Source organism: Palaemon carinicauda, chromosome 7 (genome assembly GCF_036898095.1).
Source record: "Palaemon carinicauda isolate YSFRI2023 chromosome 7, ASM3689809v2, whole genome shotgun sequence".
Lineage (NCBI taxonomy): Eukaryota > Metazoa > Arthropoda > Malacostraca > Decapoda > Palaemonidae > Palaemon > Palaemon carinicauda.
The window spans coordinates 44667037-44688265 of record NC_090731.1 but is presented as its reverse complement, the minus strand read 5'-3'; the positions used below and the strand labels follow the sequence as shown (position 1 = coordinate 44688265).

The 21229-nt window shown below is 33.2% G+C and overlaps 1 protein-coding gene across 1 annotated transcript in view; it reads left to right on the top strand.

Moving 5' to 3' along the window:
* Window positions 1–8054, top strand: part of LOC137644268 (uncharacterized) — a 16969-nt gene extending 8915 nt beyond the window's left edge. The window contains exon 2 of the mRNA XM_068377263.1: window positions 7331–8054. Coding sequence (XP_068233364.1) covers window positions 7331–8054 — 724 coding nt within the window. The remainder of the gene's footprint in view (window positions 1–7330) is intronic.
* Window positions 8055–21229: the final 13175 nt, after the last annotated feature.

Sequence of the window (21229 nt, the reverse complement as noted above, 5' to 3'; positions counted from 1 at the left end):
TATATTATATATATATATATTATATATATATATATATATATATATATATATATATATATATATATATATATATATATATATATATATATATATATATATATACTGTATTCGATTTTGTTGAAATCTCATAAATTATTTATATATTTACAAAGAGAGAGAGAGAGAGAGAGAGAGAGGGAGAGAGAGAGAGAGAGAGAGAGAGAGAGAGAGAGAGAGAGAGAGAGAGAGAGTATTAGGATACATAATTATTTAAAATGCAGGAAAAATGGTCTTAATTTGTTATACTAGTAATCATCAGTTTGATCTAAATCATGTCATGAAAAGAATCTATTGTAATTACTGGAGAACTATTTCATCGCTTTCAAAAATAAAATGTCAGTCACAATTATTTCCAAAACGAAAACCGGTCTCTTTCTAGATATCAGTCAAGTTATTTTACAAAGTTTTGAATTAGGAAACTGATTTCAGGTCCAAGTTTCTTTACCATAACTAGATTTCATCCAGTTTTTATTTTGTACTTTAAAATTTTCCTAGGAGTTACATTTTTTTTTTTTTTCAGACCGCTTGTGAATAACCCCTTTACTCTCCTTATGCTAAATCACATCTTATTCATCATCTACTCTTTTCCACCACTAAAGTGTGAGTTCTTCAGGATTACATAACTTCACTCTAACAATGACTTTCTCCATATCAATCCATCCACCTCCACCCCCCTTTCCAGAGATATCTTTTAGTGTCAAGAAGTACAGTATATATGTCACACTTCCTCATTTAACGATATCGTAACATATTGCCATTCAATGTTTCTTTCTCACAATGGCATTTCTCTGGTCACTTTGAGAAGATTATATATTTCATGTTATAAGCCTACGAAAAAAACTAACTTGTATTCTCATATATCTCTACATCTTTTTGTAATCTTGTTATTACGGCGTTATTCTGCATTCATAAATCTCATCAGCCTATTGTTCACTTTTGGTATGCCCCATATTTTGTGTCCCTCCTCGGGATTAAATTAACATAAATTCCCAGAAAAAAAACACATATATATTTTTTCCCCAGTCTATTTAGATCGCTGTTCCACCATGTACAAGAAGATTACCATAATAAGTCTACCTCACTATATCGACTCGTACATCTGCACTCAGTCCAACGAAATTGGTACTCTCTGATTATTAAATCATTTCTCCTTCTTATGACTTTTTCTGTTGAGCTTTTGGAATTTTTTTCTTGCTCCCGTGATTTCATTCTTTGGAACTTTTCCGAAACCTTTTTACTATTTTCCATTTTCCATAGTTTTTGAGGGTGTGAGATAAATATGGGCATTAGGGCATTAATAAGTGCGCTTCCTTGTGTGTTTAGAAAAATATTCATATTCATCTTGAAATGTTATTTATATTTCTGGACTTTCCCCATAAACGTCCATTGTTGTTCCGGATTCTGATGCAATATTTTTTCTTGTATATTTTATATCAAAATATAATAATTGAAATATGTAGTCAAGAAGAATAAGAAGGATGCCTTTATGCAGGTATATCAACACAACGATTTTTATCTTGTTGGAGAGCTGTGAACCCCATCCATGTTTCAAAATAACATTTCTATATCCTCGATTGTTAAATATTCTTTTTTTTTAATTAAGGTTTTCTGGACTAAGATAGATCACGTTATTTACCCGCGTGATATAGAATAGTCATAAACTAGAATGCGTAATGTTACTTCTTCCCAAATAACCTTGTGTGAAGAGCACAGCTAAACTATGACATCCCCCTGAAAGTGAAAAATGGAACCCAAACGAAATTGCTCTGACGACTGAAGCTTCGTGCTGCTTTGAAGCTGAAAGCAGGAGATCGCCCTTGGCTCATGAACAAACTTCGTGTTTCGTAACAAGATCATTACAAGTGCGAACTTCCTAATTAGTCAGTTGAACGATGGCTGACTGATAGAGAACTCAACAAACACAGGATTTTCGTGTTCAGTGTGATTCAGTTTATGTGGAACCTATTGTCCTGCGTGGTCTTGCTTAATACTCGCCTCAAGTCGAGGTTTAATCCTCTTACTGTGTGATGCTTAATCCGACAATTGTTTATTTTACGCATATTTGTTGATGTGCACAAGTGGAAAACTCTAAAAGACGCTGTAAAGAAGTAGACCAAATTTATATTTTCATGTTCCGTATTTCTAAATAAACAAAAACTGTCCTGTTACAACTTATTGGTCTTTCTCACTTATTTCTCGATAGGTTTTTTTTAAATCGGTAAAACATCAAACGTATTATTAATTCGTACCACATAAAATAATGGTGGGATACAATCATAACGAAATATACAGTAACGAGAAAGGGATACAAAACTGTACCTTGTAATACATTAAATTTGCTACTGAGATAATCATGAAATATTTATGAGGGAGGAAAACATAATTTTATGATTTACCCTGAATGTTGACAGGATTAGAGGCAAGAAAAAGTTTCGCGTCCAAAAGGGAGTGTCTCAGAAATGAGTACTCCTCATTTGATTAAAAAACACTATTACACTTCCCCATTTATCCCTCCCCCCTCTCCCGACGACTGAGTTAGTCAGGTTAATAAGTACCTCCACACCCCAATTCCCCAATACCAACCCCCATACCCCAAGTAACTATTACTTAGGATCTTACTGCAGTTTAATTTTTTACAATACTGTGAAGAGCCAATGAAAACGAAGCATTTGCGTTTCTCTTTTCTGATTGGCTATGGATGAGGATCGAGTACAAACACTGTGATTGGCATCACCTTAAATACAAATTATTTTCTATAACAGTTCCTGCTCATAAGAGCCTTTGATCAGTTCTTATGATTTTTATTGTATTAGTTAATCTTGATATTTCTTAATTTATATTTTGTTGAATTGTGTTCAGACATTAAGTCAAAGCTGCAAATTAATCTTTCTCATGAATCAATATTGTTAACGTTTAGCATCATACCAATCAATCATTAATGAAGGATCTTAGCCTTATCCAGGTTTATTATAATTTTCAATAATTTAGTGATCTTTACTTGGAAATAGAAAAATAGAGTATTGATTTTTGACGTATTTTGCAGTTCTAAACAATAACAATCAATGACAAATGCAACGGTATTTGTTACCACACCCAAGTGTGTCACCATACAAAAAATCAATTGGGGAATAAATAAAAGGAAATAGTCATGTTAATAATTTACAGTACTATAAATAGAAAACTTAGCTACAGTCATTGTCACCAACTTAGTTCTAGCTCTCAGTGAATGTGAATCATTTCAAAACTTCTTGAAGTTTGTAAAAGAAGTTTTTATTTTGTAGTAGATATAAATTCTATATCAATACAGTGGGGTAGATGAAAAAATCTTTCGTATATGTAGATCAACGGATATTATGACTTTGTCCCCAATCTCTTATCTGTATAGTTTGTTATCAAGCGCAGTATATATTTAAAATGAAAAATTTCCCACAGAAAAAATACTGCTAAATTACATACTCTAGACTGTTAGAGAGAGAGAGAGAGAGAGAGAGAGAGAGAGAGAGAGAGAGAGAGAGAGAGAGAGAGAGAGAGAGAGTGGAATTAAGATAGACACCAATTAGCATATGGGATGACATCTATTTAGACGAACTTCGCTGACGCATTGTAAATTTGACTTTATTTATGAATTCAACATTATTGAGATTTTTAGGTTCCAATTAGGATATTGACTAATTTTTTGTATGGTATATTATAGGTTAATGTATTCTGCATTTTATTAGAACTGTATTAAATCTGAAGACACGATTTTAATGATTTATTGCAAGAACTGATAAATTTGTATATGTAGCTGAAAAAAGTTAAAACCCAATTCAGTGATATAAACTTGACGAAAGATGGCTAATGAATAAAGTTTTTTATTACTCTAGAAAATTGATAAATAGTATAGGCCTACCCTCTTAAACAACTTCCTTAAACAATTTGATTAGATGAAGGTAATTAAATCTTCATAGTTTGCAGCAAGCTGTACTCTTGGCGTTTTACATCTTTGTCTTTTTTTTTATTTCTTGATGTAGAATTTTCATTTTTTTTTATTTTACTGCTACGATCAGTTATCAAGTAAACTCTACTTCAATATTTTATACCCTTATTGATTAATTCGGCTTAAAAATAGCAAACCAGTAACGGTAAAATAAAATAATAGCCAATAAACATAACAATAACTATTTTTAAGAATAGATGAAAGTATTTGCAATATTTTACAAGATTCCCCAAATACTCACAGTGTAACTATTGATAATCGTAGTTTACATAAATTCGTAAGAAGGTATAGGCCTTAGCTTTAAAAGTCTCGATGAAGTTAGACGCAGGCGACCACGAAACTCAGCTCCAAAATTTAAAAGAATTTACAGGACGTAGTTTTTAGAAAAAAAAAAAATAATAATAATCGGAAACACAGTTTCTGATAATACTCGATCTTCCAAAATCTTATTTGCGTTGTAAATGAAGTTAAACTGCAGTGTCATGACAGGTATCACGAAGTATGTCTCCACAAAAGCAGCCTTAAACCAACTATTGCTGAAAGTGGTCTCTCCTGAACGCTCCTGTGGGTTTCTCTTATATAAGCCACAGACTTTTTCTCGAAAGTTCAGGGCTAAACTAAGGACCCCCTTCTAAATGAATCCTGGCTAAACCTTATGACGCAATGCGCACGTCTGGCGACGCAGAAATTACCAGAGGCTCTTGTTATAGAATATATGGACATCTGTGAATTACAAATCATTACAGTATTTTAATCTTTTTATTAACATTTAATATATAAAAAATAAACATATCTCACAGGTCTTATAACATAATATAGATAAAATCAATCTACATATAACAATACGTATGGATAATGATTACAAAAGAAAAGAATATTAAAAGAAAAAAAATATTGATAGATATTCATAAATTCACTTTCAAAGTCAAAGGCAAAGGTTTAATAAGTTCATATAACAATTCAAAAATTGATTATGATGATTATAGATCACAAAGTGATCCCAACATTTAAGAACATTGCTTATTTTTCATATTTTTTGGTGCTGAATACTAGATATAATTTCAATGACAAACTAAGGTAAAATCAACATTTATTTGGTAGAACTTTATATTCTTTATAACGAAAACTATTGTATACACACATACACACATACACACATAACACACACATCTATATATATATATATATATATATATATATATATATATATATATATATATATATATATATATATATGTGTGTGTGTGTGTGTGTGTGTGTGTGTGTGTTTATACATACACATACTCACATATATAAAACATGCAACAAATTATAGCGACACAAAATATTTCCATGGATGACTACGAGGGAAGATATGAAGGGGTTTCTGAGCTAACTTTCCTTTAAGGAAGTCAAGACTAGAGGATGAATGTGAATGAAAGGATTGAAAAGGGTGAAGTTCCTGGGATCAAGTCCCTATATAGTAAATTACTTGCTGTACAAAAAGCAATGCAAGAATTTGAAACCTAGGAGTGATGAAATAGTCAGCGTTGGTGAAAGGATGTACCATGGTGTTGTGAGTTGGACAGGTCACGTGGAAAGAATGGAGAGGAATGGAAACGGAAGGATGCATACAGGTTGGGGAAAGGGGACGAAGATCTGTTAATGAGTCTTCTTGTGAGATGATGAAGCTATTATATATATTTACTGCACAGGATTCTCATCCACAATTCAGGCGTCAACGGATGAATAGGCTATAGCAGTAACCGGCCACCCGTCATAAGAGACTAAAGTTTAAGGTAGAAAATAATACGTTTATTAATTTTATTAAATTGTATAGCCCCCCCTTTCTCTCTCTCTCTCTCTCTCTCTCTCTCTCTCTCTCTCTCTCTCTCTCTCTCTCTCTCTCTCTCTCTCTCTCTCTCTCATTTAATTCTAAAAGATGAATCACTTCTTGAAAACACCCACACACATACCAGCAATGTCTACACCCCCACACACATGCGCACATGATAAAGCCAACCTATGCTGCCTAGACCATTGGTTTTTTACATCCCATTAAAACTCACCATAAAGTTTGGCTGGAGAGAAACGATCACCAACTGCCTCGTATACCTTTGTAAAACAGTTCTTTTTTTTCTTACGTACGTTTCAACTTGAATATTTTAATCACTGTCAGTTTTCAATATTCTATATAGACTTCACAAAATTATTAAGGGTATTATACACTCACAAATTACATATTTTCGTTCTCATTCAAAGCAATCAATCATTGAGGCAAAACCTTTGTTATAACTCGTGAAAAATGAATGCCCCCCCCCGTAAAAAGAAAATCTTCAAATTCCCATGCATGTTTTCTTTATTTTCGTGATTCCAAAACATAGATTTCTTTGAACCATAGATTTCTTCACATTCATTACGATAGTATTCATAAAAACATTATTTAATATTCAGGAAGCGAAAAACCTTTTCGTCCCATTTCCTCTTATTAGAATAACTTCTCTCTCATATCCGTAGTGTTGTATCATTAGATTATTGACAACTACGAAGGCCCCCCCCCCCAACACAACAAAAAATAAATTATTCCTCTTTTAGAAATTTCTTGGAATGATCTGATGATTTTTATTTCCTTCCTTTAGCTCGATGCTTCAATTGTGAAATCGAATATCATTCGTTGTATAAACAGTTAATAGAATATTACTTTTATCTCAGATTTATGTTTTCCTACTTAATTTCCAGTTGTCTTTGTTCCCTCGATGAACCAGAAAATGTATTACAATAGACGCTTTCCAGCGCTAATAAATATTTCCCACTTATTTCCCGCAGAATGGTGTTTTTCATTTTGCATAGAATATAGTAGCATGATATTTTAACTTCTTTTGACACGAATTATAATTTTCGATGATACCAGGGATAAAAACGTAATGACATTCCACATGTATTTTATTTGTAATAGTTATTTGTAACATGATTTCATTATATAGAGTTTATAACATTTTAGGATATACCAGTTATTATGATAATTGTAATTCTATCACTTCAACTGGAAAAGTCTTGGTACTATGAATATGTTCATGCATATTTCCGATCTCATATTAGCTTTCACCTCAGTTTATTACTATATGATAATTATGTCTTATCAAATAATACTGCATATGTGAATCATACATTAAGCAGCTTGAAAGGATACAGTTAGTGTGGCATCTGAATTTATTTTGGTCAATCAACCGATTCCCACTCCAATTCCCACTCCAACTCCAACGCCAATTCCAGATCCAACTCCTACTCCAACTATAGCTTCCACTCCTAATCCCACCTCAACTCCAATTCCAGCTCCTTCCACAACTCCAACTCTAACATCCACTCCCAATCTCACTCCAACTCCAATTCCACCTCCAACTCCAACTCCACTCCACCTTCCACTCCCAATCCCACTCAACCTCCAATTCCTGCTCCAACTCCAACTCTAACTTTAACTCCCAATTTCACTCCAACTCCAATTCCAGCTCCAATTCCAACTCCAACTCTAACTTCCACTGCCAATCACACTCCAACTCCAATTCAACCACCAACTCAAACTCCAACTCCACCTTCCACTCCCAATCCCACTCCAACTCCAATAAAAGCTCCAACTCCAACTCTAACTCTAACTTCCACCCCCAATCCCAATCCAACTCCAATTCCACCACCAACTCCAACTCCAACTCCACTTTCCACTCCCAATCCCACTCCAACTCCAATTCAAGCTCCAACTCCAACTCTAACTCTAACTTCCACTCCCAATCCCAATCCAACTCCAGTTCCACCACCAACTCCAACTCCAACTCCACCTTCCACTCCCAATCCCACTCCAACTCCAATTCAAGCTCCAACTCCAACTCTAACTCTAACTTCCACTCCCAATCACACTCCAACTCCAATTCCACCACCAACTCCAACTCCAACTCCACCTTCCACTCCCAATCCCACTCCAACTCCAATTCAAGCTCCAACTCCAACTCTAACTCTAACTTCCACTCCCAATCCCAATCCAACTCCAATTCCACTTCCAATCTAACTCTAACTTCAACTTGCAATCCCACTCTAACTCTAATTCCAGCTCCAACTCCAAATCCAATTCCCACTCCCTCTCCCAATCCCACTCCAACTCCAATTCTAACTTCTACTCTCAATCCCACTCCAACTCCAATTCCAGCTCCAATCCAATTCTAACTTCAACTCGCAATCCCACTCCAACTCTAATTCCAGCTCCAACTTTAACTCCAACTCCCACTCCCAATCCCACTCCAACTCCAATTCCAGCTCCAAATTAAATTCTAACTTCCACTCGCAATCCTAATCCAGCACTAATTCCATCTCCAACTCCCACTCCAACTCCAATTCCAGCTCCTTCCACTCTCAATACCACTCCAACTCTAATTCCAGCTCCAACTCCAACTCCCACTCCCACTCCAACTCTAATTCCAGCTCCAACTCCACTCTAACTCTTACCCCAACTCCAACTTCCACTACCAATCCCACTCCAACTCCAATTCCAGCTCCAACTCCAACTCCAACTCCAACTTCCACTCCCAATCCCACTCCAGCTCCAGCTCCAAATACCACTCCTAATCCCACTGCAACTGCAACTGCAACTCCATTTCCAACACCCAGTACCACTCAAACCACCACTCCAACTCCAACTCTATCTTCATCTGTAACTACACTTTAACTCCCACTCATATCCCAACTCCAGCCCCAACTCCAACTGTCAATGGCACTACCACTCCAATTTCAACTCCAACTCCAAATTGTACGTTAAATATTTTCATCAGAAATAAATATTGAGTTTATAGGTTTAGAGGTTCTATTGAGCAGCAGAGGCAAGGGTAGGTAATTGCTTATCTACATGACGTCTTTACCTTAACTAAGGCCGTAGAGGATGAAAATATGGTTCTTGTTGACTAATATTTAAACCTATGGGCCAGTGAGTGATGTTCCATTCACCTCAATATCTATTTTGCAATAGGTTGATCTCGAGACGAAGAAACTGCTGATTATAAATGATACCACTAAGTTCTGCAATGCAAAATAAGATTAGTCAAATCTAAGAAACCCATACAATTTCAAACCATCACATGATTAATCAAGAAGTTTATTCAAATATTAATTCCCTTTCCTTTCTTCTATGCAGAGTGTAATACACATTGTGATGCGATTGCTCTTCTCTCTCTCTCTCTCTCTCTCTCTCTCTCTCTCTCTCTCTCTCTCTCTCTCTCTCTCTCTCTCTCTGACTGATATTAGAACAAATTAATTAAGCTTGCCATTGGATGTTTCATATTGTTTAAGTTTTTATGCCATTGTTATCCTCAACCATTTTGTATACAAGCTTGTGATATCGCGTAAACAAACCACTTATGTCCAGCCCGTATTATTATTATTATTATTATTATTATTATTATTATTATTATTATTATTATTATTAGCTAAGCTACAACCCTAGTTGGCAAAGCAAGATGCTATAAGCCTAAGGGCTCCAACAAGAAAGGAAACAAGGAGAAAAATACTTTACAAGAGAAATAATACAATCAAAATAAAATATTTTATTAACAGTAACAACATTAAATTAGATCTTTCATATATCAGCTATAAAAACAACAAGAGGAAGACAAATAAGACAGAATAGTGTGCCCAAGTGTACCCTAGAGCAAGAGAACTCTAATCCAAGACAGTGGAATGCCATAGTACAGAGGCTATAGCACTACCCAACACTAGAGAACAATGGTTTGATTTTGGAGTGTCCTTCTCCTAGAAGAGCTGCTTGCCAGAGCTAAGTAATCTCTTCTACCCTTACCAAGAGGAAAGTAACCATTGAACAATTAGAGTGCAATAGATAATCCCTTGAATGTAGAATTGTTTGGTAATATCAGTGTTTTCAGGTGTATGAGGGCAGACGAGAATGTGGAAAGTATATACCAGACTATTTGGTGTATGTGTAGGCAAATACATAATGCGCCGTAACCAGAGAGAGTACTGTCTGGCCATTCAAAGGAGCCAATAACTCTCTAGCGGTAATATCTCAACGGGTGGCTGGTGGCCTGGCCAACCTAGTAGCTACTACCTATTTCTGCAAAGACCTATACTAGTCTAGCTTGCCCAATTGGTGACCCTGGAGTGACGAGCTGCCCACCACCTTGCTTTCTCTGGTGCCCTATACTTTAATGATGCCGCCCACCGAACCTGACTCTTCTATATACGCCACATAATTTAAACTGCCGCCCTTCGAATGTACAGAAGCGTTTGCCTGGTTTTAGCGCCCTCAAGTTCAGTTTCGAATCAAGAGTGTGACTTTCTCTAGCAGCAAAGGAGAGTATGTTTTCGCGGTGATCCTTGGGGACACTCTCCCGGAATCTCCGATTCGCTTTGGTACCAAGTGGACTACCCCTCTTATAGCCAAGCATTTTAAGCTCTTTCAACCTCTGTCGGGGGACCAAAAGGCTTTGCTCTCCCTCATTGAAATGAGGGTGAGCAAACACGGCTCTCCTCGGGAAGTGAACCTACTTAGTGCCCTTTGGGTACGACGCTTACCCGAACATTTTTAATCTTCAGTATTGTCATTCTTTCCTTATTCTAACTCATTCGCTTATTTCTATCCAAATATTCCACGATTTTTCCCCCGATAGAGATCTTATACATAACTATCAGAGGTCAATCAATCTTCTAAATTCTCTCCTTTTTATTCTTCAGTGTTGGTTTCCTTTCCTTATTCCAACACAGCTACTTTACTCAAACCCAATATTTCACCTTTTGTCCCTTGATAGAGATATTCTACATAACTATCAGGGGTTGACGCATCTTCGGATATTTTCAAATTTCTAATCTCAAGTGTTGGTTTCTTTCCCTTATTCTAACTTATTTAATTAATTCTATCCCAATATTCCACCTTATGTCCCCTAAGAGAGATCCTTTACCTTATCATCTGGGGTCAATCCATCTTCAAAAATCCTCTCCTTTTTAACCTCAATTGTTGCTTTGCTTTTCTGATTTTATTTACTGTACTTAATCCAGATATTTTAACTTTTTTCTCCCTGACAGAGATCTTGTACATAACTATCAGGGAGTCACAATATTTTCGAAATCATCTCCTCTTATAATCTTCAGTGTTCGCATCTTTTCCTTATTTTAAATGAGTTACTTTACTCTAACCAAATATTTCACCTTTGTCCCTTGATAGAGAGCTTGTACATAACTATCAGGGGTCAATCCCTCTTCGGAAATTCTCTCATTTTTAATCTTCAGTGTTGATTTCCTTTCCTTATTCTAACTCATTTAATCAATTCTACCCGTCATCGCACAAAAGAAATCAAGAGGCGATTGCATCATCACGCAATAAGAATCAAGAGACAATTGCGTCATTCATAATTGATTTAAGCTTTGTTTCATTTCAAAGAATATTAGAATTTTCATTCATCTATTCTTAAAAATCTGTTACATAATATCCAAATACTTTTTTTTAGCGTTTTCACCACCAGAGCTTTTATTGCAAAGTGTAATCTCTGAACTTTTACAATCATTATTAAGAATCAAGGAAAAAAAATGACTCGGAACACGTGTCGACGCCAAATAATAATTGGAGAAACGTAAATGAAGTTTTTTTTTTCAAACCTGGAAACTATTTGGAGCTCATATATTCCCGAGTGATGTTGTCTTCGATCCTTGAACGCCACTAGGTTATCATCAATTACACACACACACACACACACATATATATATGTATATATATATATATATATATATATATATATATATATATATATATATATATATATATATATATATATATATATACATATATATATATATATATACATATATATATATATATATATATATATATATATATATATATATATATATATATATATATATATATATACATATATATATGTATATATATGTATATATATCTATATCTATATCTATATATATATATATATATATATATATATATATATATATATATATATATATATATATAGACATATATATATATATATATATATATATATATATATATATATATATATATATATATATAGACATATAATATATATATATATATATATATATATATATATATATATATATATATATATACAGTATATAAACGTATATATATATATATATATATATATATATATATATATATATATATATATATATATATATATATATATATACATATATATATATATTACATATATATACACACACACACATATATATATATATATATATATATATATATATATATATATATATATATATATATATACATATATATATATGCGTGTCTGTGTAATATATATATATATATATATATATATATATATATATATATATATATATATATATATATATATGTATATATATATTACTATCTAAGCTACAACCATAGTTGGAAAAGCAGAATGCTATAAGCCCAAGGGCACCAACAGGGAAAAATAGCCAAGTGAGGAAAGGAAATAAGTAAACAATATGGACAGTAATAAACAATCAATATAAAATATGTCAAGAACAGTATTAACATTGAAACAGATCTTTCATATATAAACTGTAAAAAGAGACTTAGGTCATCCTGTTCAGCTTAAAAACATTTACTGTAAGTTTGAACTTTTGAAGTTCTACCAATTCAACTACCCCGTTACGAAGATCATTCCACAACTTGGCCATAGCTGGAATAAAACTTCTAGAACAATGTGTAGTATTGCGCCTTATGATGGAAAAGGTCTAATTATTGAAAGTAATTGTATACCTAGTATTACTTTGCTTTACTTTACTTTAAGGGCTGCTTCTCTGGTCCTATATAGCAGAAGACCACCATTATATACAGGACCTTCACAGCCTTTTATCATGCAATTATGCTGGTACTGTTCGGTAAGAACTGAATGTAAAGGATGGTCAAAATTATGAAAAATCTTATGCCACATGCAAAACGAACTAACTGAACAACGGTGCCACAGAATAGTATTTAGATCAGGTATACAGAATCTAATAGACCATAAGCCGCTGTCAAACAAATTAAGATGCGAATCAGGAACTGAAGACTAGACAGGAGAGCAATATTAGAAACAATAAAAGACCGATAACCGAAAATCTTAAAAGACTTCCTCAATAAGCCCCTCTTCGCTCTCGAAGAAGACACAGGACTAATTTGTTTCTCAAAAGTAAATTTGTTTCTTAAGAATCACATCGGAAATTTCAAGAGTCTTACTAAGTTCAAGAAACATTATCAATGCTGGGATCTGGATACTGAGGAGCAACTGCCCTTGACAAACTTACGATCATAGTTAGTAATGTTATTATTCATCTTCATACCCCATATTTTTCACCACGCACTAATTTTAGCTAGATCTCTATTAAGGGATTCAGCAATCCCGGATCTATATTTAGGAGAAGGAATTGATGCAAAGAGAGTAGCATCATCTGCACATGAAACAAGCGCGTTTTCTAGGCCAAACCCCATTACATGAGTATATAGTATGAAAAGTAAAAGCCCAAAAACACTACCTTGAGGATCACCAGATATCATATTCCTAAACTCACTATGGTGCCCATCAACAACAAATCTTAGCGACCTATTACTTAGAAATTTAATAATGATGCTAAGAAAAGACCCACCAACTCTCAACTATTTAAGTTTGAACACATGAGCCTTATGAAAAACATAGTCAAAGGCAGCACTAAAATCAAGGCCAATCATAAGACCTTCCTGACCACGATCAAGGCATTTCTGTACAGAATAGGAGATTGTAAGTGGGCATCAAATGCTTCAAGGCATTTACGAAAGCAAATTGCAAACTAGGGAACAGATGATTACGTTTCGCAAGCCTATTTAGACGTTTTGACAAAAGACGTTAAAAAACTGTATATAATATGAGAGTTATAGAAATTGGGCGGTAACAGTTAGGCATGAGCTACCACAAACACATTTACATAATGGAGTAACAGTACCGATTCTCCAACAAGTGCTAAAAGCTCTTCATATTAGTAACTTGGAAAAAAAAAATAACTTTGGAGCTAAGAAATCTGTAATCTTTATATAAACAAGAGAAAAATATCATTTGGGGCTACACCTCCATAATCATCAAGGTCCATGAAAGAGAATATCAATTTCACGGGATCGAAAACTTTTACTTGTTACTTAAGCCTCAGGAAAACAGAAGTGCGGAAGATCAAGTTTCTCATTACTCTACCAACTCTCAAACACATCAGCCAAAAGGGTTGCCTTTTCCTTTGGACAGTGGGTGACAGAGCCATCTGTTCTGAGTATTGAAGTAACTATTGTGTCTACACCAAAGAGTGCCGATTAAGGGTAGGCCACCACTTACGTTCCTGAGTTGTACCAGAAAGCGACCCTTATAGTTGAATTGTATTCCTTTTCAGATGAAGCATAAACTCTATGAGCAAAAGCTCTAAGTTGATATCAGCTATTCCAAGTCAAATCTGATCTGTTACCCTATAAATGCATCTCCTAGGTTTATCAACTTCCACTTTCCAAATGAATTGCACATTTTAAAATAACTATTAATAACTACGACATAGTGCTTGTATTTTGAGAAGAAAATAACAGCATGGCATCCTCGGCCTGTTTCATCCCATACACTACGACGTTATGATGTATAACCTCTAGTCAAAAGTTGTCTTTAGTAAAGCATAACGTGGCTTTATGAAAATGGTACAGCTATTCGAGGTATCAAATATGGGGTCTATAATACTTTCTCAATTGTGCAAATACGCCACCTAGAGCTATGTCTAATTCGTACCTAAAGGTTGGTTATGAATGACAGAGGCAAGGGACAGGACGTATTAATACGCCTATTAATTATTTTTATATATACATATACATACATATATATACTGTATATATATATATATATATATATATATATATATATATATATATATATATATATGTGTGTGTGTGTGTGTGTGTGTGTGTCTGTGTCTGTGTGTAAGTATATATATATATATATATATATATATATATATATATATATATATATATATATATATATATATATATATATATATATATATATATATATATATATGTGTGTGTGTGTGTGTGTGTGTGTGTGTATATATTGATGCACGTGTGTGTATGTGTGTGCGTATGGGTGTGTATAAGCAGTAGGAAGTCAATAGCAACCGATTGAGAAAATTTACACAATATATTTAACCCAACCTTTTTGAAAGAATATAGGGCAAAAAAATGGTGTTACTTCATTATAAAGGTCAGCGAAATATTTACCCGAGTCAGTAGCTTTGGCTTAACAGACTGTGAGAACGTTATCAAGTGATATTCCACTTATCGACCAAATAATTTTAAATTATGAAAATTCCAAAATAACACAAAAGAAGCATCATAATGTAAGTCCGCCTGCTGGATGCGACTTTTTTTTCTTTAATAAATTAACTTTTAAAACTAATTATCACTTATGAAGTCCTTTTTTTTTTTTTTTTTTTTTTTTTTTTTTTTTTTATTCATGTAATGTTGTTGCGTCCTCTTTGGGATGTCATAGGAAACACTCTCCGAACAAAATGAAGTATGAGAGAGAGAGAGAGAGAGAGAGAGAGAGAGAGAGAGAGAGAGAGAGAGAGAGAGAGAGAGAGAGAGAGATGAACTACACACCTTGTCCTATTAAGAAAGACTCCCTGTTGCAATCATTGAAAATAAGAGAACATCTTATTCACGTTAATTGCAATTAGGAGATCTGCTCAACAAGTTCTGATAATGCTCGAATGTGACTTAATGCACTTTCGATAATTAACCAATTATTTGCTTATAAGAAAACACTGGAACTGTGGAGTCAATCACTAACTTCGGATCCTTAACTTCAAATGTAATCTCCCGCAGAAAAGGAATTTTTCTAATCATTCCACCTTAGAATATAATTATTGTAAACAATGAATCATTTCCAGCTATGAAGTTAAGTTGTTTTATCTCTAATACAGGATCTTTAGAATTAGAGTTTAGTGAAAGATTGAAAAAAGCATATCAGACAATGGCTAGGTTAGGTAAAATTTGAAAATCAAATCACCTGAAATTACATATAAAAATCAGGCTATATATAAGTTTAGTAAGATCGGTGTTACTGTATGGACATGAGTCGTGGTATGAAAATGAAACAATATCCAACAGATTTTGTAGGGTTGAGAACAAAGCTCTCAGAAGAATATTGATTGTTAAATGGCACAAAATGATTTGAAATGAAATTATAAGAGAGATTACTCGAGTGCCATATGTGGATGAGATCATGGTGAGTGGTAGATGGAGAGGGTATGGGCATGCTCTTCGCCCTCCCCAAGAGATATTAGTTCACAAAACTTTCAATAGGGCTCCACAAGGCACTATAAGAGTTGGAAGACCCAGTCCCATATGGGTGAGGACTATGAAGCGTGAAGTAAGAGATGATGAATGGAGAAATATTAATTTAAAAGCTTAATATTGAGACGACTGTCGAAATCTAACCGAGGCCCTTTGCGTCAATAGTCGTGGGAGGAGATGATGAGGATGAGATTGCTTTATATATATTTCTGAAGGCTGACTTTATGTTTTGGTTAAACGTCAGAGGTTTTCAAGGTTGAAATAACTCTAATGTTCTACCTGCATCATAAACCACTTTTTTCTATTAGGTGATACTGTTTATTTGCTCCTATCTAAGCTAGCGTTATTTTCTCCCCCATATTAGCTCTAATTTTACCCGTCATTTTCCATTTCTTCCTTACGCATATTCCATTTATCTTTTATACAACGCAGAAGCAAAAGCAGTCGTCTGTGTATCAGAAAATCTTATTATATCCTTTTTATTGGCAAAGGATTCTGCAAAGCTTCTTGTAGTAAATTGATTATCACATTTGCTATGATAAGCAAAGCTTCAGTATTCCTTGATTTAGTCAAAATGAATGGGTTTGAAATACATTTATTTGGGAGCTCCGCGCTTTAAGAGGATCATACTAGATATGATTTCTTTTAAATAACATATTTTGTATTTAAAAAAAATGACAATAATTGATTTTACTCGATACCTCTTTCTTTCTAAGCATTCTTTTTTCAGAATAGTTTTCATCAAATAAATAGGAGCAAAGTTATGTTGCATTGCAGAAAAAATATGATAAACAGTCTTGTTTTATCTTTAAATTTTGATATTCATTTAAAATAAAAATATAAAAGAATTTTTTTTTAAAGTTAACTGGAACGGTTTTTTCTCTTTTCTTATAGGACAGACAATCTATTCATTAAGTTTGGTGAGGGGCAATTATTTCCCAAGTGCAATTATCAATCAATACTGCGCAAAATATACAGTTCTAAAAGTATTATCGTCTTAGAAGAGCTCCATATTAAAAATGTGCCTGTGAAGGCAATACAAAAACAGCTTTATTTTTCCCTGAACGTAATATGGAGCCTTTAACCCAATATACCTTCCTCTGTAAACAGAATTATTATGATATCAGGTATCGATAAACAAGAGAGAGGGAAGGAAAAGAAAAATTAGCGGGAGCTTATCAGGGGAAGCTTCCAAAGCTAATCATTTGTGGGAAACAGCTTCTAGAGAACAGCTCAAGTCAAGAGCTGTGGTTTACCACTAAGGATTACACAGATTAAGGTGATCTAACAGGTATTACAAGCATTCTCGAGACGAGGAGATAATCCTCTCTCCTGTAGCCAAGCGAAACTGTGATCAAGACAACTCCCGTGTATAACAGGCTCAAACAACTGGCACATGTGTCCATTGATTCAAGCTTCGGATGAGAGGGCCAACACACATCTATAGTAGGGGAACAAACAATAAAAAATGATAAAACTTAGAATACAAATGAGCTGCATCAATTCTTTGGATTGGAGTGTAGAGAATCAAACAATTTTATTTATAAAAGATGAAATGATTCCGTGATCACATTTTCATCTTGATTATAGAAAGGAAATAAAACTGTAAGTTAAAGCTTAAGAGCTTATGATAATAAGTATATTGACTTATAAACATTGCTTTCTCTTTCAGTCATGCTCGTAATATCTGCCGTTATAATGAGGGAAGGAGAAACTCAATAATAATATCAAAGGCGTATGAAGGTGCGAATTAGCTGAAAGTAGAGAATGAACGAGGTAGGTGGATAGAAGTAGAATGGTAAAGAAGGGGAATGCCATGGTGAGCGAATAGAACAATCATAAATACAACTTTAAAGAGGAGAAAAATAAAATGATAAAATATCATAAATAGGGGGAAAATAGTCCGTTAAATGTTGATCTAAGGCTTAATATACAGACAACAGGGGAGAGTTAAACAGGGGCTTATTTAATTGCTTAATCAAAACACAAGTTTCTTTACTTTAGAGAGCATTTGAATTTAGAAAAATAATCTAGAATACTTTAGCGATGAAAGTTAAAATTATATATATAGTAATAACTTCATTTTAGTATTTTGTGCATTAGAAAGTGTAAATACACAATCAGTTCCAAAGGTTTAGGAGTAACTTCATTGTTTATCTTTAAAGATGCAGAATCCAATTCAGCTATAGAGAAAGAAAAGAAGATCCAAAGAGAGAAAGTAGAGCAAGATTAAGAGCCAGAGAAATGTTCTAGGGGAAATTATTGGAAAAAAATAGTAGTTAGAGCGACCCCTGCCTTAAATGGAGAGAAAGGAAAGATTTCCAATAGTTGAGGAGATAAACTATTTTTTTTTTTAATTTATTACACTTAATCGTTTACATTTGTCCATGAGTTTACTTTGAGTTATTGAGAGTTTTCTCCATGAGAGCGACATTAAGAAAGTTTGAAGTCGTGTTAAACTCCTTTTTACTAACGGTCTCTTTCGCTTTTAATTATTGTACAATATTTTGTTAGATTTTTAATGATTCATAGTTACTTAAAAATCATTATGAAGATACTAGTGTATGCAACCCGTTAAAAAAGACCACTAAATATTCACATAAGTACGCACACACACAAATGCAACACCCTCTCAATAGGGTATGACGACTCTCTCTCCTTCTACCCGAGGGACTGAGAGAACTTAGCGTGACTCCAAAGAATTATATATTTATATATATATATATATATATATATATATATATATATATATATATATATATATATATATATATATATATATATATATATATATAAATATATATGTATATATATATATATATATATATATATATATATATATATATATATATATATATATACATATATACATATACTTATATATATATATATATATATATATATATATATATATATATATATATATATACTGTATACATATATATATATATATATATATATATATATATATATATATATATATATATATATATATATATATACATATAGCCAGACACTGATTATTTATTATATAGAGGATATCATTGTCATCATAAATTTCAGCCGTTACTAGTCCAGTGCAGGACAAAGGCCACAGACATGTCCCTCCAATTGCGTCAGTTTCTGGTCTTTCTATGCCAGTTTATACCCACATATTGTCTTATTTCGTCAGTCCATCTTCTTCTCTTCCACCAACCGTTTCTTTTTTAATCTCTAGGATTTCATTCTGTTATTCTTAATGTCCATCTATTGTCTGTCATTCCCATGTCCATTTCTTTTTCTTACATGTTAGAATATCCTCAACTTTAGTTTGCTCTCGTATCCATGTTGCTCGTTTTTCTGTCTGTTTGCGTTAATCCCATCTTTACTCTTTCCATAATTCTTTGAGTTGTAACTAGATTATGCTCTATGGCTTTAGTAAGGCCATCTGATTTAATACTTTTCTATTTAGAGAAAGGGGCCTTTTTCCTTTTCATGATAAAATCTTGTTTACCAAAATCATTCCATACCTTACTTATCCTTCTTTTAATTTCGGCTTCATGACCTGGGGAAACACTTGCTGTCTGTCTCAAGGACGTATATTCATTATCACTCTCTAGTCTAGAGGTTCGTCCATAACCCTTTGTTGTCTCTGAATTTTCAGTCCTACATTTCTGCTTTCTCTATTATAGTCTTTTGTAATTATTTGCAATCTATCATATTATTCACTAAATAAAACTATGCAATCTGCAAATCTCAAGTTTTTAAGGTATTCCCCATTATGGTAATTTTTATATTTTTCTAATCTAAATTCCTAAAAACTTCTAAGCATGTTGTGAATAATTTAAGGGACACGGTGTCTCCTTGTCTAACTCCTTTCTCAATCAAAATTTTCTCAGAATCTTTATATAATTTTAGGATTGCTATACTTCCAGTTTTGATATCTACAAATAATCTATTATAAGATTCATCTTTTCCTTGTCTTTAAAGGGATTTCATTACTGCTGAAATTTTGACAGAATCAAAAACCTATTCATTTATAGCTGCCATCCATAGTGGTTTGTCATACTTAGTTTATTTTTGCTTTAGATGGCTAATTTCCCGGATACGGTCAGTTGTTGAATTCCCGCTTCCAAAGTCTTCTTGCACTTTTAGTGCATTTAAGCCTAGCTGTGTTTTTATTCGACCTAATATCATCTTTGTAAATATTTTATAAATCACTGAGAGTTAACTCATAGGGGACTATAATATTTTAGGTGTTTGTGTTTCCCTTTATGTGAATTAGTATAATGATAAAGTTTTTCCAAGCTGTATTTATAGAGTATTCTTGCAGACGTTTTGTTTAAAATTCAGCGATTTTAATATTATGAAATATCAGCTATCGATTATCAAATGAATTATTAGGCAATCTTATCGTGTTGCGCTGCCTCTTATCATGTCTTTTGATGCTTTCCTTTCTTCTCCTACTGTTACTTTTGGTACCGGCTCAGCAGTTTCCTTATTTGTATTGGCAAAGTTTCTTCTCATATCTCTACTGAATAGGTTTATATAGAATTCTTCTGCAATTTTCATCACTACTTTTCTTTTATTGATAATATTTTCAATTTCATCTTTCAAAGCAAATATCTGCTGGCACCATGTTTCAAGTCTTCTTTTCATCAATTAATGCTTCTTTCTTTATTGCTTCTTCAATTTTGATCTAATTGTGTTTACAAATAACTTTGAATTTTTTCTAGTTGATTTATTGTTTTGGATAGTTCTGCTAATTCTATTTCATGTCCCATGGATTTTACCTTGATTTCCAAATATCTTCTTTATTAGCTTTTTTTTTTTTGGAGTTTTCTGATAGTTTTCCTTAATTTTTTTTTAGGAATTTTCCACCT